Raw genomic sequence first — 24,951 nt, forward strand, 5'->3', positions numbered from 1 at the left:
CTGTAGCTAAAATTTGAAAGAAAATTCAAATTCAGTTCCTGAATGTGAACCAAAGATCGTAAAGTTCATTGGAATGATGCAACGTTCAAACATATCTTTGTTTATGAAAAGTCTGCATTGTTCAGAAACTTGTGTCTATTTTATTGTGACTCTAATTTTCAAATGTTAACGATATTAGGCTTATTTTAAATAATGCAATTAATCCGTACTGTTTTCGGGGTCCTTCTTGGCGGCATCGATTTCAGCCAATTTAGCTGTCTCTTGACGATTCCTCCACGCTGTCATGTACGTACGTGGATGAACAGGAAGTAAACCAGCGATACCTAAAAATTCGAACATTTTCTATAAATATGTTTCAGTTAGCACCTGCTGATAGCATTACCTAATAGTTCTGCCACCGGTGTTGAAAGATGAGCTCCGTTGCCTAGCCAAAACCGCACGCGCTCGAAATTAAACGAAACCAATTTTTCATTGTGTTCATTTGGGATGGGGTCGAATGTGCCGACTTGCTCAATCACCGGTTGATATTGATCTTTCCGTCGCTGTGGAAATCGAAAAGAACAGTTCGATGATCGTCTTGTAATATTTAATTCTCATAATATACCTCCATAACAACAATGTGGTAAAAAGGCCTGTTGGTACACCCTTGGCGAGCAAATCTAATTATTTTAGCCGATCGAGCCCAAAACCGACCCGTCCCACTAGCCGGAATAAGAGGCATTATTAATTATAGTTCTAATTTAGTAGAAAATTCGCTATGTATGAATGTTTGATTTATTTTGAATATCGGCACAATAAGCAACTGTCAGATTTTACGTAACGATCGTAGAAAACAAAACGCGAGAAGGAAAACAGTCACATCGCGCATAAATCGACATTGCATGACAGCTGCGAGGGGTCACGATTGGACACCATGTATAATTAACAGTGGTGGTGCGATAGGGTGGTTTTGGCTGTGTTTGTAATTTTCTCATGAAATTTAGTATGGCACCGGGATAGACTCAAGTAAACATTGGAACAAAACATAGCTTAATATGTAGTGTTTCGGATATTTAGTTTAATTCGACGTATACATTTCAAAAGGGCCTAAAAACAATTGACAGATTTTCTTTGTTTACTTTTTTCGATTATATCTGCGTTATTATTCAATTGTTCGTTACATATCCGATACTGTCACAAAGCTTATTAACAGAAGAGAAAGCAAACGAAGGGAATCTCTTTTCGTTTATGTGACCTTATGAAATGTTCACGTCGAACTGTCTAAGTTATCAAGTATTTCGTTCTTGGTAAATCTCGGTTGATTTTTCATTTGGGCGTATAAGCAAGTGACAGTTTCTCTTTAATCACTCTCTCTTTCGATTATTGTGATGTGATTAAAAAGATTTTCTTGATATCACTATTCTGTTTGAAAGTCGAAAGTTTCGGGTATCATTTCATGCAAAGTGTTGAGGGATAAACGTGGAAACCGCTTGGTAATTAATATAAGAGAAAGTAAACAAAGAGAAACTGTCACTTGCTTATACCACAGACTAACAGACAGGACACTCAAATTAGATTCTTCAATCATTTTAACGGTCATTTCGAATATTCCTTTATTTGGGACAGTACTCACATGTGTCATGATGGCGCCACGTTACCCTATCAAAAACATCCTGTCTGTCATCTAGACTGTGTTTATTTTTTCATTTACCAACAGAGTTGCCATTCATACAGAATTACCTATAATGTATTGATTTGTATACGTCCATGCGAATTTCATGCAGGATACAGATTTAATACATATTGCCAAAACTATATACATAATTGTGCCTACTTCTCATCCTCCAACGCAAGACAAAATCGAACCCGTTTTGTTACAATATTTACTTGCTTCTGGTCTGCCGCCACTTAATTTCGGGTGATAACTACCAACACAATAAAAAATAGTCTAGATGAACAACGTTGAGTCAAATAAATGGTTACCTTCCAACATCGCGAAAAAGTTAAATATATTATCAACGTAATCCAATAATTTATTGTAACGATTCATTATCAAATATTTTGATGAAATCAGGCATCACTGCAAGCAGCTGATCGGTGTTGACAAACGAGGGGAAACCAACTAGTAAAAAAACTTTTACATAACACAAGGGGTGTACAAATAGTAAATAGTTCGCGCAGTACAATATAGGTGGAGCTAGTGCATCACGAAAAATTTTTTTTATAAGAATTTACTCATACTGTCATGTCTGTTAGTCTGTGCTTATACCACAGACTAACAGACAGGACACTCAAATTAGATTCTTCAATCATTTTAACGGTCATTTCGAATATTCCTTTATTTGGGACAGTACTCACATGTGTCATGATGGCGCCACGTTACCCTATCAAAAACATCCTGTCTGTCATCTATACTGTGTTTATTTTTTTCATTTACCAACAGAGTTGCCATTCATGCAGAATTACCTGTAATGTATTGATTTGTATACGTCCATGCGAATTTCATGCAGGATACAGATTTAATACATATTGCCAAAACTATATACAGAATTATGCCTACTTCTCATCCTCCAACGCAATACAAAATCGAACCCGTTTTGTTACAATATTCACTTGCTTCTGGTCTGCCGCCACTTAATTTCGGGTGAAAACTACCAACACATTAAAAAATAGTCTAGATAAACAACGTTGAGTCAAATAAATGGTTACCTTCCAACATCGCGAAAAAGTTAAATATATTATCAACGTAATCCAATAATTTATTGTGACGATTCATTTTCAACAATTTTGATGAAATCAGGCATCCCTGCAAGCAGCTGATCGGTGTTGACAAACGAGGGGAAACCAACTAGTAAAAAAACTTTTACGTAACACAAGGGGTGTACCGATAGTAAATAGTTCGCGCAGTACAATATAGGTGGAACTAGTGCATTACGAAAAATTATTTTTATAAGAATTTACTCATACTGTCATGTCTGTTAGTCTGTGCTTATACGCTCTTTTGAAAAATTAACCGAGAAATATAAACACTCGTTAAAAATTGACAACCGCACTTACACATTGAAAAATCACGCCACCTGTCCATTTACTATCGTGATGATGAGCGATGTCCTGCCAGGTATACTGATTTATCACTATTAATATCGATTTTTGTCCTTTATACAGGCACGTTATCCTATAATGCCGATTATTCATTGTTCATACGAATAAACAATTTTGGGAAAAATGAAAATTTCGAAAATCGCTATTTTTCGCCAGTTATTTTCAGACAAAAATCATTGATCAGAAAGCTCATTAACGTAAAGTTTACTACTGATTCTCGAACAGAAGATTTTAATGAACCTTTATAGCCATTATATCTCAACCCTTTGCAGATGACATGATGAATAAATTCACCTATGAACAAAAACTGAACCTTTCTGGAAATGTTCAGTGCGCTTAGGGTGGTTGAAATTCAATAAAAAACTAACCTCTTGCAATTTGATGTTCTGTTGTTAAGTGAATCAATAGTTGTGATGTATTCGTGGTGGTGGAGTAATATAATCAACAAAGGTAGCAAATACTGTGACTAATATTTTTTATAATGAAAATAAAAACATTAATAAAAACCCAGTCACAAAGCATGTCATGCAACTTATTAAAAAGTGTTACCCAATAAGCTTGAATATCATACGCAGAATAACATGAGCGCAGGCTATTGCTACGCCAATTCATGCATTGCCCACCCTACGTTCATCGATAATATCGTAGTCATAATTTATCAGATTAAATAGTTTTTTTTTTCAAATGTCGCCTTCTTTTTACTATTTCGATTGTAGTCAGAAAACGAAGAGCAAAACTACCCTACCCAAGTTCAATACAAGAACTTAATATTAGGTAAATCACATTCAACCTGAAGTCGAACAGAACAAAACTCAACCGTTGAGTAAGACTGTTTTGCTGTTAAGTTCCCACTCACAATTCCTCTACCGAGTGCAAATACTTAAAATTAGCGACGTGTAGATAATCGTTTTTGTTTTCAACAGTGGCACTACACCGGTAAAAGGAACGCCTTGATTAGACACAAATTGGAGTGAGTAGAGTCGTTGCTACAATACACCAGTGCAGCGCAAACAACAAAAACGGCATATAATTTATTCGATTAGCTTAGAAAATTGATCATAGAATATTTTCAAAATTCGTTTAGGAACACTATCACCCTAACAGTATACCACGTAACGTAAAATGTGTTCCGTACTATAATTTGTAGTTGCTAATATTGTAAATAAATTCTTTCAGATTTAACCTAAAAGTTTTATAAAATTCTGTGGAGCCCCTCGTTTGGTCGACTAGTATGATCGCCCTAAAAAAACGGGTATAGTCTTTTTCACTAGCTGGCGAAACGAGCGAACCAAATGTTTCTCTCTCACGGTCTTTTTTTCGCTGCTTGTAGATGTGATGCAGGAAAGAGTACGGTAGAGCAAACGTCCGCTGTGCGTATTAAAGCGCATTTGCAGGTATCTATCGTTCGGACATCATTATTAGTCAACAATTTTTCATTTTGTATTTTTACATTGTAAAACTGTAGTTTTGGTGTTGAAAATATCGTTAATTGTTAGAAGAAAGTAATATCTCTACTTTACGCTAGTTAGTGATTGTGAGCTTGGATGCAATAGTGTAAAATGTTTATCCGCGTCTAGACCAGACTTTCCCATTTTCTCTACTTAGCGAATCATCTTTTGTAAGGTTTTCTTCCCAGTACGTTTTCTCTCGCTCTCGTGTGCTCTGGCTACGGCTGTCGTGGAGTCATCGTGGAAAGCTGATGGGATGCTTGATGTTTATGCCCCGTTTACACTTCTGCTGGCTGCCAGCATGCTGGTGTCAGTGTACTGCCCTCTTAGGAAAAAACGTTCAACTGTGGTCCAATGATCCAAAGTATTAGACCAACGAAGGACCACCGTTGAACGTTTTTTTCCTAAGAGGGCAGTACACTGACACCAGCATGCTGGCAGCCAGCAGAAGTGTAAACGGGGCATTAGTTATATGCGGAGTGAGTAGTTGAAGCCGGTGTTGAGGAGGAAACAAGAGGTGATGAGAGACACACATACTATCTCGCTCTTCGTCTCTAATCAACAGTGTTGTTAGATTGGTCATGAATTCAAACGCCGGTGATCGGTTTTTTATAATTTTGCAATTTTGATTCTCTGCTGCACATCAGTATAGCACAGGTTATACTAGCACGAATTTAGCTGTGAACAAGGCATCCTTTTCTGCTGTTCTATACCATTGAACAAAACTAAATATTGGCAATTATCGTTCTTAGAAAAACTGAAGTAGCAGTCTGATTTTATCAGCGGGACTTAAACGAGTCAATATTTAATTTGATGAATAAGCTTGGAGTAGGAATCATGAAGTATGATAAATATGTATTTACTAGTGTATGTCCCTTCGAGTTTATTTCGAAGTAATGGTCTATTTTTTCTGGCATCACGGTTGAATTATGATCGCTCTCGTGTCCTACAAACTCACTCTCCTGCCAGATTAGCAGACTTTCGGACAAAATGATGGCGTCCATGACTGTAAAAGAGAGAGGGAAACAGACGAGCTTCTGTTCGCTCTGCTGTGACAACTACCCTACCTACCCATAATCAAAAGCACCAAGAAAAGTAAAAGAAGATTGCGGTGAACACAGGCAGCAGAAAGTAAAATTTGGCACATGGTCCATTTTCCTGCGTAGTTTGTGAGTGGAAGTTCCCGTAAAACTACTGAATAAATCCGGCAGAAATTGCATAGATTTATGTTTACAATAATTCTAGTGTCTTCCAGTATTGGTAATAGTGTTCGTCAATAGTCAAAAATCGATTGACTCAGTGAAACCACCTCTCATTCACTCTTGTATTTTGTTCCGGTCTTTGTCCTGACTTTGTAATCGTTCATCTTTTTTTCCAACAATTTCTGCTCGCGTCTCGCGATTTTTTTAATTCTCCAGTCACGGTTTAGTTTCATTCCGATATCCGATTAGTTACCCTTCCGATTTCCAAGGACACAATCAGTAGTTAGCCTCAAGAGATATCGCTTTCTTCAAACAACAGTAGTGGGAAACTTTGACGGTTAACGACCCGGAATATTTGGAAATATATCATTTCGGATGTATTGTTTTTATTGAAATGAACCATCGAATGGGTGAGATTTTCTCCCGTCATCGTTGGCATAACCATTCAGATTTGACACAGCATAGTAAACGAGTAAGTCCCGGAAGAGCGAACTGCTTCAGCTAAAAAAAAGAGCACGAGCTGCCTTCATTGATTATGAAGCTGATTTCGGATATGTATAAGCAAGAAGAGAAAATGCAGCAAGAACTGGAAGCTTTAAACCGTACATCGTTGGAGTTTCCCCACTGCTGTTACTGTTTTTTTTTTCTGTATTTAGATCAACATCAAATTTCGAGTTTCATCATTTCTTTTGAATGCTGTGCTAGTAGGTACGTAAAAGTGGACGCATTTGTCTTTTGTGTAGCAGCGTACGGTGTTTTCTTTTCCTGAAAATGTGAATTTCTATTGGTGATTTCAACTTAGGACAAATTCACTTAAAACTGAATATTCAATATTTTTTGTTAAATTCTATTACCGTTTGTCGTTACCGTATTTGTCCATTTATCAGTTCAAATTTAAGCCAAGTGTTGCATCACTGAACGCTTTAGTGAACAGGGCCGTTATATGAGTCCGCCGAGTGATATCGTGTTCACAGTTAATGATTTTTGGTTTTATAATAGCTGATAGTTATCGTGATTTGTAAATTAAAAATTCTTCGTCGTAGATTCGTTGTAAATTTTATTTGCTTTTGCTTGTGTTTTGTTTATTAGTTAAAAATTGACTGCGTCGCGTTGGTTTAAGCAAATTTGTATGTAGTGATTTGGCAATTTTGAAATTAATTTGAAAACGATCTACTACAAAATCATCACGATAAAACTTAAAAGCATTCACGGTAGGTCGCTGCCCTGACCAATACACACCCGACAACTGCTTTCTTTAATTCATGTCAACATCTGAATTATTTGGTGCCGATGCTAATGGAAGGTTTAAGTAACTAAGTACGAGTACGAAAAATAATCAAGATGTCGAGGCAAACAACAACGGAATAAAACTCCACGCTATGCAAATGCGTCACTTTTACGTATCACTGGTCATAATTTTGAAGCATTCATGTAAATTAGAATAGTTTTCGGTCAATCTCCAAATTTTGTGAATTGGGTTAACGACTGTTCTCTCATCCCATCGATAGCTACTTTGTAAATACATTTGTATATATAGCGGAGATGAGCACACAAACCCGTTCCGGTGGTGGTGGCGGTGGCCGCAACAAGTCCAAGGCTAGCAAGGAGAACAAAGAGAATGCTGGCACGGACGATTCACAGCAGCAGCAGCAGCAACCGTTACAACAACAGAAAGGTGGTGCCACAAACAACTCCGGTGGTGGTGAGCCGAAACAGAAGAAAGGCACAGACAATTCCGGATCCAAAGGTGGTGATTCGAAGGACAAACAACATCACCAGACAACCACACACGTCAAGGTCAAGCAACCGACTGCCGAACAGATTCGCATTGCTCAAATTACAGACATCAAAAGCGGTATGGATGATCCGAAGATACAGGAGAAAATCCAGAATTTGATGGAAACAACGCAGCGTTCGGAGGAAGAGGTTTGCTGTGCTCTACAAGAGTGCGACAATGATCTAGACCGTGCGGTGATTTTCCTTCTCGAAACACTTCCGGTAGGAGCATTCGCCACGACTTCCAAAAAGAAGAAAAACAAATCACAGAATAAGGAGCAGAACGACGCAGCTCCAAGTGATGGCGATTGGGATAATGGCGCAGTGAATACTGGCTCCGGATCCGGAGGAGGTGGAGGCTCGAGCAGCGATCCCAAGGATCGTCGTGGAAATCGTTCTGGCAACACACAACGTACCGGTGGGGGAGGCTCGGGTGGAGTTGGATCCGGTCGAGGAGGGCGGGGTAACTTCCGCGACGGAGATCGTGGTGGTGATCGGGATCGCAATGGTTTTGACCGTGGTGGACGTGGCCCACGTGGTCGGGATGGTCGCGATGGTGGTCCAGGCCGTGGTAGCTACAACGGTGGAGGATCTCGTGGTGGACGCGGTGGTGGGCCACGTGTTGGAACGCGTGGTCCCGGATTGCGGGACCAAAATCGAGGAGCACGGTTAACCGATCATCAGGAGATAGACGCGTGGGATCCGGTAACGACCACAAATTCTAATGATCTCAACAAACCGGAAGAATCTTCTGCGTTTACCGACACCTGGGGAGACTGGGATAATGAGGAGTACACGGGTTCTTTGTCGGATACCAAAGTCTTCACACCGAGCACGCAGTCTACTGTGGTGTCACAGCAACCGCAAGGAGCAGCGCAACCGCAACAAACAACTTCCCAGTTGCCGCCACCGCAATCTCAACCTACGCCACAATCGCAGTCTCAACAGCAGTCGACGCAACAGCAACCTTCACTGGTAGCTGCCCAGCCAGCTGCAGTCACGACTTCGGTGACGAGTGAGTATTCGGTATTTTGGCATGCTTTCACAAATTAATGTATCATATGTTTTCCTTAGATCCTACGGAATTATCCGCCCCGCCAGGTCTAGAACAGCAGATTCTAAATCCACCACAGCCTAAAGAGACTGATCTGGTGCAACAGTATAGCACCACCGTCGTGTCAAGCACGGCGACGGCAGCGGCCGCTGCCAGTAATACGGTCCAGTATCCAGATCTCCACTCGACGTCCAGTACAACACAGCATCTGCGTCAAACTATTGACATACCGCAGATAAACTCTTCCTCGTCGCTCTCCGCAGAACAATCACAGTATTTCAATACGTTATCTTCTCAGAATTCCAATCTCCAGCCGAGTGTTGTGAACACGTATCCTCCAAGCACTGTGCAATATCCGGCCACTTTCGGGTCGAGCAGCAGCTATAGTGAACAGGTTTCATCGTCGCAGCAGGCACCGGTGGCACGTCGACCGCGGGCACGAGTCCCGCCGCCGTCGAAGATTCCATCCAGTGCCGTCGAGATGCCGGGTGACAGTCTAAACAACATTGGATATCTGGATGTGCAATTCGGTGCACTTGATTTCGGCACCGACGATTCGTTCGACAGTGTTTCTGTGACGGATAAGTTCAATGCGAACAGTTTGGAACAGAATGCCCCGTCGGCTGTCCAATTGCCACCGACAGTTCAGCCAACGCAACCGGACGTTAGTGATTATCAGAGTAAATCGAATGTCGTGAATAATCTTCAGCCTAAATCGAATCTAAGCAGTAGCATGCAAAACCCTCAAATTTTATCAGGACAAAATGATCCACTCACGGCGACGCAGAGTGATCCTTTGTCTAGTAGTTATTCCCAGCGCAATAGTTCCACCGTTGTTCCTTCATCAGTTAGTACAGGTGTTAATGTGAATTCTATCAACAGTACCACTTCGAGTAAGTTCATTCGCAGATTGTGAATAGTAACCATTTAACCAAATAAATTAACGAAACATTTTACAGCACTGGAACAATTGACTAAGACTGATCCCTATAGTCAATCCACTGGGACGAATGCTGCTTCGGGTGGATATCAAAATGTATCGTACTCTACATCGCAGGCGAACAAAACCTCGTCGTATCCATCTTCGGCTGCGCCGCAGGGATACAACAATTCTAGCTATTCAAACTCACAGGTAAATGTGTATTTTTGTATGTTCTGGAAACCAAAAATTACAGAAAAAAATGAAACTTAACGCTAAATGTTCTGTTCAGGTATCCACCAACACTTACCCAGCGTCGTCCAATAACTATAGCTCGTATAATCAGAGCGGGGTCAACTCGTATCAGCAACCGAGCAGTAATGTGTCAAGTAGCGTTGTGCCCAACAATAATTCTAACAGTTCCGTTGGTGTGTCTGCTGTGAATCAGTCTAATCCTAACCTACCGGTTAACAGCAGTAATGTAAGCAACAACAGGTAAGAGAACCATCTCGAACACCCTTGCTTTAGTAAGTTTGTATCTAACTTACCCGATCGTCGGTCCTCTTTCTATTTATCTTTCCATGTGAATAAAACTATTCGTTCTATGTACCCCGATCCGCCATAAAATGGTACAGTTCGAACAGCAACGCGGGATATCTGTCCAGTCAGTATCCGGTCAGTCAGACGTCGTCGGCCTTCCCCTCGCAACAGAACTACCAGAACAGTTCCCAGAATGTGTACGGAAACACGGGACTGAATAGTAATACGGGGTAAGTCAATGTCGCTTTGATTGTTGAGTTGTGGAGTTTTTTTTTGTTAGAATCTATCAAGCCAGTCAGTTGACTAGGTTTTTGAACAGCTGATATGTTCAAATTCAAGAAATGAAACCTGAGATATCGGGTTCTGGCAAAGGTTTAGGTTAGATTTCGATTTTATTCATCAATATATTGTCCTTGAAGAGTGATATAATGGTTCCAAAGGCGTTTCAACATTTCTACGTGTGTGTATGTGTATTATCAACAAAGAGATCGAGATCTCAGAGATGACTGGTCCGATTTTGATCAAATTAGCCGCAAACGTATGGTCTCCTCGTCACCCAGAACGTTATTGAATGTTTTTGAGACCGGGTGTTTACTTTTCCAGTTATACAAAGTTTTATGTCATTTTTATTTGTTTTTTTTTTGACATCGGTCACAATTGTAAACAAAATATGTTTTTAGACTCGACATTTTTGTGTAAGCGACTTTTTCTCCTATTCCAGCTGTAGCCGTTTTGAGCACTGTATGATAAAGCGATGCTTGAGAGCAAAGAGAAACGCAACTTTTTATACTGTTGTATGCAATTGTTTCTAAGCACAAAATAAACTGTACTTCATGACATGTTGCCTCGTTTCGATTCTAGCACGATTCGTTTTAGAAAACTTTATCGTTTGAATATGTATTAAAAAGATGACAGTACTTTCGAATTCAAAAACAGTTTCATATTTATATTGATTCAAACTGCTAAAAAGCAATAATCGCTGGACAACATAACTTTTAACATCCATATACTATTCGAATCAGTTCGTCGAGATCAGCAAATGTGTGTGTGAAATTATTTCTCAATTTTCTCGTGGATGGTTGAACCGATTTCCTCCATCCTCCATCAAAATACCAAAACTGGAAACAAGTTAGGCTTGCGAATTATTTTGTTAAGGTAATGTATCGAAAAATCTCTTGATTCAATGGTATTCCTATGCTGCCTCCATCTAAGATTCGAATGAAAGGCCTTAAGATTAGTGTGAAAATGTCAATTTCACAAAAATTAATCGCGTTTATCGGGTTTGCAGATAATCGAAGATCAAATAAATATTCGGTTTTCGAGCCCGGAAAATATCTAAAAACTGGTTTTCAAAAATGTCGACCCAATGAAATGGCTTACAATACCTTAGGTGAAATTAACAGACTTCGGCAGCACCGATTTCCAGATTCCAGATCCGAAAGTATCAGAAGTTTACTCAAAACGTTTTCCCAAATGACCTTGACGAATGTCATAAACCAAAATTCAAATTAAAATTGGTAAGTTTTATCCGATTCCGACTTTCGATTCAGGAATTACAGGGTCATAAGCTTTTAGAATTCCTCTATGATGCAAAAAATTTTCAAAATGGGGTCAAAACTATTTCAATTTAATCAGCGTATTAATTCATCGCAATACGAACAATTTTTGATTTCACTAGTCCCTGAATACCGGCTCGTCCCGAGTGGTACCAAAATCGGAGGTGTGAAAAATATATTTAAAAATTTTAATTATTTTTAATGCAAGAAATACAGGTTCAGAAAGCTTGAAAAAAAAATTAAATCTTTCTGACATTCTCTAGTACATCCCTGATATTTTTCAAATTTTTCGGTGGAGCGGTTGCTTGAAAAATCAAATTAAATGAAAATCAATAGAACCACCGTAACTCCGTCAATACAGCAGTTAAAGAATTGAAACTTTGGGAAATTTGCCTTCAGTCCAAGCTCTTTCGGATATGGTATATGAATTTCCTTTTGAAGCAGGTTTCACATGCTTACCCATCTATTTCATTTTGGGTCAAAATTTACATATTTGCGTTTTATTGAAAAAAACTGCGACAGTCTAAACAAAAACAACCTTTAATTATATGCGTCTCAATTCTTTGTTCGATTCCATCTATGAAAACCATTCGTTGGAAGTGCCATAAAAATTAGTTCGAGAAGAAAAAATATTTTTGTCCTATTGTTGGGTATCGGCAGCGCTTATTTTGAAAAAAACGGCATATTAGAAAAATGCAACTTGATATGCTGCGTAGCCTAAAAATTTGTAGAACATTTTATCTGGATCCGACTTCCGGTTCCGGAACTAAAGCGTAATAAGTGGAAAATTACCAATTTTATTAGTATTTTTCCACGAACGATGGTTAAAAACAGGTACAAATCCCATAAAACTGTCTGATAAATTCTTCTAGTTTGCAGAGATTGTTAGTTTTTGGGCATGAAAACTTAATTCGGCACTACTGGTCCCCTCTTTTCCTGTTCCGAGAGCACCGAAAGTAGAGAAGAAAAACTTCTAAAACTAAATTCACTTCGATTTCTCTGCGATGTTTGAACCGATTTTCACAAATCTTGATTTGAATTAAAGTTCATACTGTCTTTAAAGCTACTGTGAAATTTCATCCGGATTCGACTTCCGGTTCCGTAGTTACAGTTCGAAACTGTTCCAATTTGTAGGTCATATTTGTTGGTAGCAAACGAAACACAGGATTTATAAAGTTTGTGAGATTAGGTCCGAACAAATTTTCCTATTTCTATTCAATAAACAGTTGTTTTTGCAAATTTCACGGTTATATTTATGATGTAATGAGTAATATGAGAAAGGCATCATTACACCACTAGGTAGATTAAAATAGGTTTTTTTGATGAGCTATTGATTATGTAGCAATTGCTCGCGCATGCTAACCGATAATCGTAGATACACGTATCTACATCACCTACATTTTGGTAGTAGATGTGTAAATTACAATATTTGATGGGTACATTTGTCCAGTTCCAGTATTAACGCGTTTCTTCATTTGCATTTACTGACTTTCCTTCGTCGAGTCGCTGCTTTATAATAGACCAGTATTTTTCGATTGGCAGATATTCCGAGCAACTCGGAAAATTCATTAGCCTGAGGCCAAATTTGAACTTTTTGGCAGAATACCACTCCATAACCACCTTGAAGTAGTGGCACCTGGCCAAATCGTATCAAAAGATGATTTTGCCCCTATGCTTGTGGATAAATGGTAATATACAAACGTTCGGGCATTCTTCGATGTAAACTAGGGATAAAATGTAAATGTTGTAACTCAAGTAGAGTTTGAAGAAATTGCAATTCATGTGCGTTACATTGATTCTATTGGTAATAAATATCGAAGTAGTTTTCCATTACACCGACATGTCCTCCGAACTGCTACAGGTAATTGAGTTGCATGATTTTTTTTCGTTTATTTAAAAACATAAAATTACTTTAAACTAACAAGATTTGTATTTCTCTATTTTCCATGTTTGTTTTTTTTTTCGCTAACACTTCATACTCGTCGTTTGCTTTTGCCATCATGTCACCAATTTAATTTCACTCTCGAATCAACTATCGGATGAAAAAAAAACAATGAACGATCAGGTACTCGAGCAGTGCAAGTACCTCCTCCGGACAGTATAGTAATTTTAGCAGTTCGAAGCTTAAGGACACACCCGTATCTACGCAATTTGAAAGGTAAGAATGCGCTTCACACTCTGGCGTTTCTTTTTTTCCTCCGTTACCTGTTTTAATTTGCTATCGTGATAATGTCGTTCAAGCACTAATCCCGCACGATAATTGACCTTATATCTTTCCAGTGTTGCCTCCAGTACGGTACCCAACAATAACAACACGAACAACAACAATGTGTCGAATTCTTCTTCCTCGCTGCCAAACAGCTCCGTGGTATCCACGACAAGTATGAGTTCACCATCGTTTGGTTTAACGAATACTAAAGTGACCAATTCCACAGCTAAAAGCAGCAGTAGTAGCGGAACCGGAGTGGTGCCCAACATACCGATGGTCAACCCGTACATTCAACCTGGTGTACCGTTCTACCAGCAACCGGTTTACTCGTACGAGGATCTGCAAATGATCCAGCAGCGTATGTCTGGACATGTGCCTGGATATTATGATGTGAATTATCAGACACCGACGAGCCTCGGAGCGGGCGGAGTACGCGACGCTAACCTCGGTTCCGTCGCGTACTCGACCATGTCCGATGGTCGGTTCACTCGAACCGACAACAACTCGTCTCCTGTTAGTAACGTTCCAAGTACCATGTCACAACAAACAGGGTCTGGTGGTCCTATGTTGAACCTGCCATACGCTTATTTTTACGGCGGCAATGTGATGCCCACAGGCTTCCAATATGGCACCCCAGCAATATATCCTGTTAGTAGTTAGATTGATTATTAGTATTCGAACGTAGAAATTTTACTTGTTGTCTTTTTTGCATGTACTCTTATCAAACAAATCTTCGAACACTCTTGATGCCACAATAAAAATCAAAAATCTTCAACAACTTCTATAGCAACAAATGGCGACGAATGCGACTTCGGGAGGACAATTCCAAAAGCCGGCGTACAACAGTGGTTATGGAACTAGTGGATACGACACGTTGAGCCAAACCGGGCAGGATTACAACAAGAATGCTTATCCGACGTCGAATGTCGGACAGCAGTCCAAGGGACAGACGGTTAGCAATCCACAATCGGCTGGAGGAACGGGTTCCGATATTGCGCCTTCGATGTATGGCAAAAGCCATGTCGCGCTAAATAAAGTCAATGTAAGGTTTAAAAATTTCAACCTGCTCATGCAACATATTCGTGAACGAGCGAGTTTCTTTTTTTCCGTTCAAAAAGACATTGTTGTTTCTAGAAAATTATTGCCATGCTTTGATTTGTTTTCCTTTTCAGTCGTACGAGAAACAATCGTTTCACTCGGGTACTCCACCCCCTTACAACATTGCCGGAACACAGACTGCGGGAGCAACGTCCGCACAACCCTACGGGCAGCATCTCTATATTCCGACGATACCAACTCATCATAATATCAACATGCATCAAGCAATGCATCAGGTATGAGAAAGTTAATCCTGCTACTTGATTCGCTTTAGTGAATGCGCTTACACATGGAACGTGAACGTTAGCAAGTAGCGTTACGGTTTCTCAGCGATACTCGTAGGTCGCATTTAACATTAATCGGTAGTATATGTAGTGAAAAATAGATACTAATAACGTCGTTTTACTTATTCGAGAGTGCATCCCCTAATTTTAATGAAACTAACGTCATCGAAATGATGGACGTCATTTTGTGGACTTTGAACTTTCATATCATTTCGTTTGATGTCACCAAACTACTGGGTTTGTGTCGGAAAAAGGTGTACGCATTTTGTTTTATGTATGCAACAGTTTCGTCCCATTTGGCATAATCAAGAAGCGAGAATTCGAACTGAGCTAAAAAAAATAGCTTCTAGATTGAGTGGACCGGCCAAACGAGGCGCAAGTTTAAAATGTCGCTTGGCTATCCAGGGCTGAGAAAATCAAGATCAAAAAATCATCAAATCGTAATCACTACCGAAGATGATTACTTGTAATTTTTCCCAATAAAGATCACTACTGATCTGATCTTTTTAAGATCAGTTGTGTGCTCGTTGCTGATGGATTAGATGATGTTTTCAAAACCAGGCTCCGATATGTCGGGCAAGGATGGCTTTTATCGTATCAAAGAACGTTCACTGGCAACTCTTCACACGATTGAATCAGTGCCATCAAAGAGAAACGGAAATCATCGCAACAAAAAAACCCGGCATGGCTCATTTAACATAGAATTGACACCAGTGCGAGAGCGAATTTCTCTCGATGGCATTTCTGAGAATCAAAGGTTAGCACGCTGATGTGGGGATCCTCTCTGAAGCAACGAACGGTCGCTTATTCTCGTTTCGCGATCCGATTCTGTATGGGCAGTGGATAACTGCGATAGAATCATTTTACTATTGCCGCTTATTCTAACTATGTACATATAACCTTTGCATAAGTTGTGTCTATGAATATGTCTGTGAATGCTCCATAAAAGGGTTTTGAAATATTGCAACCTAGTATGAGAAACATCAAGTTGAATAATCGATTCGATTTTCTGCGATAATTGTCAACTTGCGATTCTCTCTTAGGGAATTCCACACAGCAACGATCATTATCAGACTGTAAATTTTTTTTAAGGGCCATGAAATACTCAGAGTATGAAGTGGAGCGAAGAAATGTAGCAAAATTCTCTCACGGTTCATGCATTGAGAGACTCGAGCTCTTGTAGCATCTTCTACCGGATTGAAAATGTTGTATACAATATAGATAGCAATATAGCAGCTTCTGTCAAATTTTCGGCAATCACCAACACTGATGTCGGGTATTGTTTTCTTTACCGCGTATACAAAATTAGATTTCCGAAAGTTAGAAAATTGATAATTCTCAGCTTATATGAATTGATCAAAATTCTCAATGCATAACTTCAGTTCAAAGTTTTGATTTCAATTCAATGCATTTTTTATGTCTATTCCACCCGTTCAATACTCATATTATGCAAAAATTATTAATTTATTTAGTTTACTCGTCCCTCTGTGTACTTTTGGCTGATCATCATTATCCGAAACGGTTTTCTACATCAATAATTTCCGATCGAATCAGCAGTGATTTTTTTTTAGAATTTAAATCTTTACTGATTTCGACGTGATATAATCATGATCATATCAAAATCAAAATCACTTGGAAATCAGATCATTTTTTTACTATCAGGTGTACAACTCTGCTCCCGCCGTTTTTTTTTTTTTTTCAAAATTAAAAGCTTTATTGCGAAAAAGTGCTTACAGATGTATTATTCAAAGTATTGTCCGTCGCTAGCGACAACTTTGTCCCATCTTTCCGGCAATTTTCGGATCCCGGCTCGAAAAAAGGAGTCATCTTTTGACGCTATCCATGAAGCAATCCATTTTTCCTTGAAAATGTTGATCTGCCAGGCCGTGTGCCATCGGACGGAATAGGTGGAAGTCGGAAGGGCCGACATCTGGGGAATACGGCGGGTGGGGCAAGACTTCCCATTTCAACGTTTCCAGGTACTTTTGGACCACTTTTGCGACGTGAGGCCGAGCATTGTCGTGTTAGAGGAATACTTTGTCATATCGCTCTTGATATTGTGACCGCTTTTTTTTGAGCGCGCGACTAAGGCGCATCAGTTGCGTTCGGTAGCGATCTCCTGTGATGGTTTCACCCGGTTTTAAGAGTTCGTAGTAAATCACACCGAGTTGATCCCACCAAATACAAATCATAACCTTGACGTTGTGAATATTCGGTTTTGCCTTCGATGAAGTAGCATGTCAGCTTTCCCCATGATTTTCTGCGTTTAGGATTATCGTATCGAACCCAGTTTTCATCACCGGTTACGATTCGATGTAAAAACTCCTTACGAATTTGTTTTTGAAGCAGTTGCTCACGTACAAATAGACGGCGCTCGATGTCCCTCGGTTTCAACTCGTACGGCACCCAGTTTTTTTTTCTAAATCATGCCCAGGGCCTTGAGACGTTTTGAAATGGCTTGCTGACTTACTCCCAACGATTCCGCAAGCTCTTCTTGGGTTTGGCACGAATCTTCATCATGCAATGCTTCTAGTTGTTCATCTTTGAAGGTTTTTTTCTCTTCCACCACCATGTTTGTCTTCGACATCGAAATCACCATTTTTAAAACGTTGAAACTACTCCCGACACGTTATTTCACCCAGAGCAGAATCACCATAAGTTTCTGAGAGTATTCGATGCGCTCCAGCTGCATTTTTTTTCGAATTGTAACAGAAAAGTAAAACTTCCCGCAAATGGCGAGAATTGGGCACATAAACAGACATTTTCGAGTGTGAATAATACGAAAACAAGAACAACTGTCACTGAAACGGCGATGACAATTCGTTAGGCACTGTACACACTCACTTTAAAGGCATTATCATCTATGTATTTTGACCAGCCTCAGCCGGTACAGCCACTTATCGGAAATCGGCGGAAGCAAAGTTGTACACCTGATAAAATCACCTGTGATGAAATCAGTATGTACGCGAACAGTGATCTTAAAATCAAGAGTGATTTTAGATCACCAATGTGTGGTGAAAACTGAAGGTAGTAATTTACTACATCCGTCCTCAACTCGGCGAAACAGTTCATCATCCCGATTCTGAATTTCGATCGAATCGGATTGTTCCGATCGCATGCGAAATTTTGCATTCTGCATCTCGATCGAGTTCGAGTTTTCTATACAAAAGTACTACTCGATCGGATTGCAAAATGCTAATTTTCACATTCATTCGAAATAATCCGATTCGATCGAAATTCAGAATTGGGGTGGATACCTACCAGCTACGCACACAAAATGGTTGATTTGAACAACGCAATTATCGAAAAACGATTCGAAGATACGGAAAAGTAATTCTGCATCATGGCGATGCTCCGGTACAATCAGCCAAAGTGATCTACACCCCTATTCTGCATTTCGATCGAATCGGATTTCGTCGAACGAAAGTAAAATTTGCATTCTGTAATTCGATCAAGTGATGCTTTTTATGGAAAACTCGAACCCAATCGAGCTACAGAATGCAAAATTTCGTATTCGATCGAAGCAATCCGATTCGAACGAAATACAGAATCGTGGTGCTAGTAACAATTTCTACGATTGGTTGGGAACTCCTACCACACCCGCCATAATCATCAGACCTGGCACATTGTGATTGTCAGAACATTTTCACCGATTGGGCACGAACAGACTGAGGCGCATACTTCAACGCGGTAGTTACGAGTTAGGGTGCATGAGGCATTCACTTCCGATTGATTTTTGGCCGACTCAGTCGGTGTTGTTTCGGCGCCTTTGGATAACCTACCCTCGTTAGTTGCTCCACATTGATAGACATTTAAAGAAAGTTTTACTTCACTTGTTTTGTAGTACCCGGCACGTACCGATTGCTATTTTAATTTCTGCTGCAATGGCGGAAATACGTAACCTCCCAAACTTTGTGTTGTGCAGTTTGTATAATCCAGTCGATGTGCACAAAAATGTCAATGATTTCAACGAACGAAGCTCGACGCGAGTTGCTACAAAACCCCAGACAAAACAAGTTCCGATCTATTTAAGAGAAATCCTACTTACAGGCTTTATCAGATCCATGCTCAACTGGCTATTAGGATATATAGGGTAATGGCTCCAGTAATCTTCTCATATTCGAAAACCATCAGTTAGAGTGAGAGCTGCTGTCTCTGTTCGATAGATTGTCTCCTAGGCTGAGATGAAAATTATTGCATTCGGTTGGATTTTTCGCGTCGCCATACCAGATGTATTGAACAAGTTTCGAACTATTTTTTTTCTACGGTATTACTTCTTTGAGCCGAAGCAAAATTATTATATCCGATTTTATCACAATTCGTTGATTGAAAGTCGAGTAATCGAAAAAATAATCTGGCGACTCTACTAATGAGATGACTATTGGTACAATAGGGCAATAGATAGAGTTCTAACCAGGAATAAATGTTTGAAAATTTGCTAGAAATATCTAATGATATAACAGATTTTCTGTTATCCCCGTAATCGTTCATATTTCTTAACTAAGTTACTAAAATATTTAAACTAATTTACTACAATGTGAAATGTGCTATACTTTACCATTTTTCGAATATTGGTTATTACTGAAATAGTAAGGAAAACGCTTGTGCTCGTGTCACAACATTCGGAAGAGAGACTATACTTACTTACTTGGTTGCTTTTTATTTGCTCTAACCTCTCCGTTCCCTTGTTTTATATATTGCAAAACTTAATGATCTGTAGTAATAATTCTCCTTAAAAGTACTTCAATGAAAAAACCTGTTTTTATCCACCTAGTGGTATGATGATGCCTTTCTCATTAGCAATTCATGAGAAATCGATGTAAGTTTCAAATTGGAGTTTTTGACAATCTGTTTCCAGAGCCGGAACCCGGAGTAAAATCATATAGGTTGAGTGAAATCACTTCCGTATGATTTTACTCAACCGCAGCAGCATGTTCAACCAAACCAGAACCGGTAACAGACATTCGTGTCTGCACGCGCTTTCTGGTTTCTTCAACGCGATTGGAAACATGTGCTCATGTAAGATGCTTGGTGCCGATGGACTCGGTTGTGGTTTCAAAACGCTTTTCGTTTTCTTTATAGTGTGTAGAATATCGGCCAAAGCATGCCGTGTGCATCGTTCGTGAAGACGGTTGTGTTTTTTCTTCCGTGCCGATACTTATCGGTTTTTATCGTCATTTCATATGACGATTGGAAAGTTTTGACACTCATCGCCCTGTAATTCCGGAAACGGAAGCAGGATTAGGATGAAATTGCACAGTAGCTTTTGAGACAATCACCCCTATTCTGTACGTCGATCGATTCGAAATATTCCGATCGAATGTGCAATTTCAATTCTGCATTCCGTTCGAGTTTGGTATGAACTTGAATATCATTCGTTCGAGTTGTTCAATTTTCGAACATTACTCGATCGACTTGCGTACGTATTACTTCTGTTCGGTTTAGAATCGTTCTAATTTGTTTGTACAAGTGTGACGGTTTCGTATACTAAGAAATGAATAATATAAATAATATAGAATGTGTAAGTAGTGTTGACAGCTTTGATGGTTAGTGTTCGAAAATTCAAATGTTCCCGAACGAATCGATCGAATCATACAAGTCGAACGGAATAAAGAAAGCTAAATTCGTACTCGAACGAAAGTGTAGATATCAGTGATGGTCCAGCACACGAGCCAGCTCTCATACAGTCCGTGTGCTGTACCTTTTCAAAAACACGCACACGATGTCTGAAGCACACGCTCGTGTGCCGTGTTGTTACTAGATCGAGAGTCGTATGCTTTGAAGAACCAGCTCGCGATGATTCTATAACATTTCCCCGAAAACTATTCTCCAGAACATAAAAAAACGAAGCTTTTTCCCCCGAAATTTATTGCCCAGAATGTAATAATCTCCAGAAATACAAACTTTAGAAAGTAATAAAATCCAGAAAAAAATTCCCAGAATTTACCAAAGTCCAGAAAACCATTCACCCGAAGGCATTAGTCGTTAGAATATTATTATTGGAATAATACCGTTTGGCATAATGGTTGTTTGGCATAATGCTAATTTGGCATAACAGATCAACATGCTGCTTAATAGAATTTGTTCTAATTAACTGCGATTTTGAAAGGTCTAATGCGGCTACGCCTCATCGTTTTTAATGACCTGCTGTCCGACCTCGCTGCCACTCGTTCGGTCTTAGCTGAGGGATAGCCCCTAGCTTTGGGTAATCCAGGCAAACGAACGCAACTAGACAGAGGTGATTTCTGCGGGTGATCTGTTCCTATGTTGTTTCTGTATTATTTTCCATTCTGGGGAAACAGTTTCTAGGAGATGGCATTCTGGGGAATGGTACATTCTGTTGTGTGTCTTTCTACTAATTATTACCTTCGAGAATATGGTTTTCTGGAGAACGGTACATTCTGGGAGAAACACTTCGTTGCTTTAATTTCTGGGAAATAATTTTCGGGAGACAGTCGTAGAACCGCTCGCGATGCTGGCTCATGAGCTGGAATGGGGAGCTAGCTCGTGAGCTGACTCATGTGCTAGACTGCTAGCTCACGTGCTGAGTTGACTGTCCGTTTTTTTTATTTAATAATATAATATAATTGTTAAGCACACTGTGTCCGCTCCTATATTGTCTCTTGTCAGTAGGTGGACTACACAAATAGCACACGCTCATGAGTCTGGTTTGAAAAGCACAGCACACGAGTTTAATAGGCACACACTGCATGTATAGAGCAGCTCGTGTGCTGAGCTCGGACATCACTGGTAGATTCGTTCGTATCACATATCCGTCGGTTTGCAGAATCGGGGTGAATGAGAGCTATAGCTTAAATCAAGATTTGAGAAAATCGATAAAACCATTGCTGAGAAATCGAGTTTTATAAAAATTTGCACCTCTTTTCGCCATAACTTAGGAAAAAGTACTCAAAAAATTGAAAAATTTTCCATTATGTAATTCCGGAACCGGAAGTCGGATCCGGATCGAATTCGAGTACTTCTTAAAGAATTATAAGACCTTTCATTTGCGACTTAGTTTGTGAAAATTGAGAAATTTCCGAGAAAATTTAGTTTAGAAATTTTTAAGATAGTCTGAGTCTTAGAAATTGTGCATTTTTTCTATGTTTCCACCAACTCACGGATACCACATCAAATGGACTGTTCATCTACTGAAACGATTCAGTCGTGAAACCTTTTTTTCACATCTTCATGAAATGTTACTCAGCAAGTGTGCTTTGTGAACAAATGATAGTTGGAAGGAGCTAAAGTTTGAGTAGCTCGTAGTGCAAGGCACCTTTTCGACACTTCGTCTTGCCTATCGAGGATCCTACTGAAAAAAATTCGAAATGAAATGGTTTTTTTCCTTTTGAACGTAATGGTCGAGCATTTGTCTGGACCACTTGATGAAACTCTGCTACTGTCGTTGTAGAAAAGCTGCATCTTTTGGGCTTCTCAGATATAATAATAGATTTTAACGTCATCAGCAAACGATAGGCGAGCACCCTTTAGAAAAAATGTGACGTCGTTGAAGTACAGTAAGAATAGTAAACGCCCGTGATGACTACCCTGCGGAATTTCGGACGATGCGATAAACCAGTTGTCATATGTTCGAGCCCCGACCTGGAAGGATTCGTAGTGTCAGTAGTATCGTAGCACCAGTCATGCAATGGTTCTTTACACTAAGAATCGGCTGCAAAGTCTGTTGAAACAGAAGGTCAAATTCCACTACAGGAATGTAATACCAAGGCTTTGGTTATATCAAAGGCAGAGTAAAGATCAGTGTAAATAACATCAGTTTGTACATCTTTAGACATACCATCAGTCACAATAGGTTGGTTTTTGTGGATCGCTAGACATAAAACCATGTTGAGTTTAAATGGTTGGAAATCGGTGTCAGAAAACCCTTTTCGAACACTTACCTCGATTTGCTTGAGACAGACCGTGGATAATGCTTATCAAACCATTTCATTTCTTGCATTTTCTTATGACCAGTGTATTCAACACACACAATTTTTGCATTTCTTTATAGAAAGATTATAGAATTGCTAGAAAATCGACATTCATAAGAATACAGTGAGAACCCATATTGCTACCTCGAGATACACCTGTCACGCAGGAATCGAGCTTTCAGATCAGTATATACAGCATCAAATGAATATTGTTGGGTGTGTTTTTTGGATTTATGGACCCAAGGAACTTATTCTAACAATTTCGTGAAATTCGTATTCGCTACATATACTACAAAATACTTTGTTCGGAAATGCCGTAGATATTAGATATTTTGCATGCAATTTAGTTTCTTTTTTTTCTCTATACTATTCGGTTTTCTTTTTCTTTCTTTTTTTACCATCCAACAACACACATAATAAACCGAAACGTTAATTGTATTGATTTTGGTTGAATACGCATTGAAAACTACTTGCTCATCCACGCCATCTAACACATGCACACAAACGCTCGCTCCCCTCTGCGCACGCAAAATGCAATGCGATCAATGAAACGTAAATCGGCGGGGCCGGCATTGTCTCTCTTCGCTGACTACGCAATGAAGATGGACAATAGAAGTTTTAATAGTGGTAGTGGTGTGATGAGGGTAAGTAGTTGTTTTGTTAGTAATGTAGAATTGATTACACTAATAATTGCTTTTCCGTAGACGCTTACTACTTCTACTACTACTATTACTATTACTACTACTACTACTACTACTACTACTACTACTACTACTAGCACTACTACTATTTGCTGGAAATGTTCACTTGCTCTTCCAAATCATTCATTGTTGTATTTTCTTTCATTATCATCGACAGGATTCCAACAGCAGTGGTCAGAGACCACAATCGAACAGCCAGGGTAAGACTGCAACCAAGCAAGGCTATTCACCATCGACTTATTGGGCAGCGCAGAATTAAATACACACGTGTCCACATCAAACCAAACGCTCGTATAACGCATTCGGAGCGACATAAAAAGTACTGGTATATCCGAACACTCATCCAAATATGAAGTCACACACAAACGCATAGTTATTCACATTCATCCGCTGTAAACGCTGCAAGCTATCCGTACACAACACGCTGTTCGGTAAATTGGAGACTGGACTGTGCAAAACAGAAAGAGAAGATAAAGAAGATGGTAAATAATATAAAAAACTAAACGAAAAAGATCTACTTAAAAGTCAAAGCTGAAGTCGAATGAATAAAAAATTTGCAAAACACACTTAAAAGATATTTAAAGTAAAGGGAAACTCATTGAATGAATTTAGCAAAAATACACGTTTACACACATACATTCTTAAACCAGAAAAGAAATTGATTCATTGAATGCTATATACACAAAAACTATCTTACAGAGGTCAGCTGCAAGTGAGTATTTTCGGTTTTCGTTTAATTTTTAATGAATGCAAATCTTCTTTTCAAATCTTTTTTTTAATGTTATTCTTATCGAATTACTCGCGGAAACAGTAAGAAGTATGAATACAATAGTAAAAAGCGCAAGTAAAAAAAAAGTATACAGAGAGCGCGTGTATGAAGGCAAGCAGAAAAACAAAACACATAAATTAATAACATGTTCTGTAATAATTTAATTTAAATGTAGAGACGAAATTTCTAATATACCTGTAAACATTTTATTCTGGATTTCTGACTGCCGATGACAAATTTACCTTGTTCTTGCCAATTCTGCCGTTCTGCTGTCATTCGAACGATGCTGTATTAATGTTGAATCAAATATGTAATCAATTCCATCTTGTGTAGTGGAGTGTCGTGTGTTTGAACCAATGCTTTTAATTGAGATTTTTCTGAAA

General features: G+C 39.2%; 2 protein-coding genes across 5 annotated transcripts; one reads left to right on the forward strand and one right to left on the reverse strand.

Annotated features, from left to right (window-relative positions):
* Positions 1 to 117: 117 nt before the first annotated feature.
* Positions 118 to 822, reverse strand: LOC131434682 (small ribosomal subunit protein bS16m). The gene is made up of 3 exons (XM_058601664.1): positions 605 to 822; positions 383 to 542; positions 118 to 323 (listed from the first exon to the last, which is right to left on the reverse strand). The coding sequence occupies exons 1-3, from the start codon at positions 719 to 721 to the stop codon at positions 199 to 201; spliced, it is 402 nt and encodes a 133-aa protein (XP_058457647.1). The 5' UTR covers positions 722 to 822; the 3' UTR covers positions 118 to 198.
* A 5,429-nt stretch (positions 823 to 6,251) lies between these two features.
* On the forward strand, positions 6,252 to 24,777 carry LOC131434671 (protein lingerer). Of its 4 annotated transcripts, XM_058601644.1 has the most exons (13): positions 6,252 to 6,439; positions 7,240 to 8,522; positions 8,582 to 9,454; positions 9,521 to 9,693; positions 9,773 to 9,975; positions 10,116 to 10,250; positions 13,642 to 13,734; positions 13,857 to 13,957; positions 14,012 to 14,433; positions 14,573 to 14,827; positions 14,958 to 15,119; positions 23,701 to 23,742; positions 23,957 to 24,777. In XM_058601644.1, the coding sequence occupies exons 1-13, from the start codon at positions 6,267 to 6,269 to the stop codon at positions 24,056 to 24,058; spliced, it is 4,017 nt and encodes a 1,338-aa protein (XP_058457627.1). In that variant the 5' UTR covers positions 6,252 to 6,266; the 3' UTR covers positions 24,059 to 24,777. The 4 variants fall into 4 exon arrangements, with proteins under 4 accessions (XP_058457627.1, XP_058457626.1, XP_058457628.1 ...); XM_058601643.1 differs by having other exon boundaries at positions 13,857 to 14,433; XM_058601645.1 differs by lacking the exon at positions 13,642 to 13,734.
* Positions 24,778 to 24,951: the final 174 nt, after the last annotated feature.

This window comes from Malaya genurostris, chromosome 3, assembly GCF_030247185.1.
Source record: "Malaya genurostris strain Urasoe2022 chromosome 3, Malgen_1.1, whole genome shotgun sequence".
Taxonomy (NCBI): domain Eukaryota; kingdom Metazoa; phylum Arthropoda; class Insecta; order Diptera; family Culicidae; genus Malaya; species Malaya genurostris.

What these genes read in the sequence shown, in the direction of transcription:
- LOC131434682 (XM_058601664.1), bottom strand. Translation starts at nt 721, where the DNA reads ATGCCTCTTATTCCGGCTAGTGGGACGGGTCGGTTTTGGGCTCGATCG. An exon ending in ACCACATTGTTGTTATGGAG is followed by an intron (nt 543 to 604) that starts GTATATTATGAG and finishes CGATTTCCACAG; the next exon opens with CGACGGAAAGATCAATATCA. An exon ending in ACCGGTGGCAGAACTATTAG is followed by an intron (nt 324 to 382) that starts GTAATGCTATCA and finishes TCGAATTTTTAG; the next exon opens with GTATCGCTGGTTTACTTCCT.
- LOC131434671 (XM_058601643.1), top strand. Translation starts at nt 6,267, where the DNA reads ATGAAGCTGATTTCGGATATGTATAAGCAAGAAGAGAAAATGCAGCAA. An exon ending in AGTCACGACTTCGGTGACGA is followed by an intron (nt 8,523 to 8,581) that starts GTGAGTATTCGG and finishes TGTTTTCCTTAG; the next exon opens with ATCCTACGGAATTATCCGCC. An exon ending in GGACTGAATAGTAATACGGG is followed by an intron (nt 10,251 to 13,641) that starts GTAAGTCAATGT and finishes ATGAACGATCAG; the next exon opens with GTACTCGAGCAGTGCAAGTA.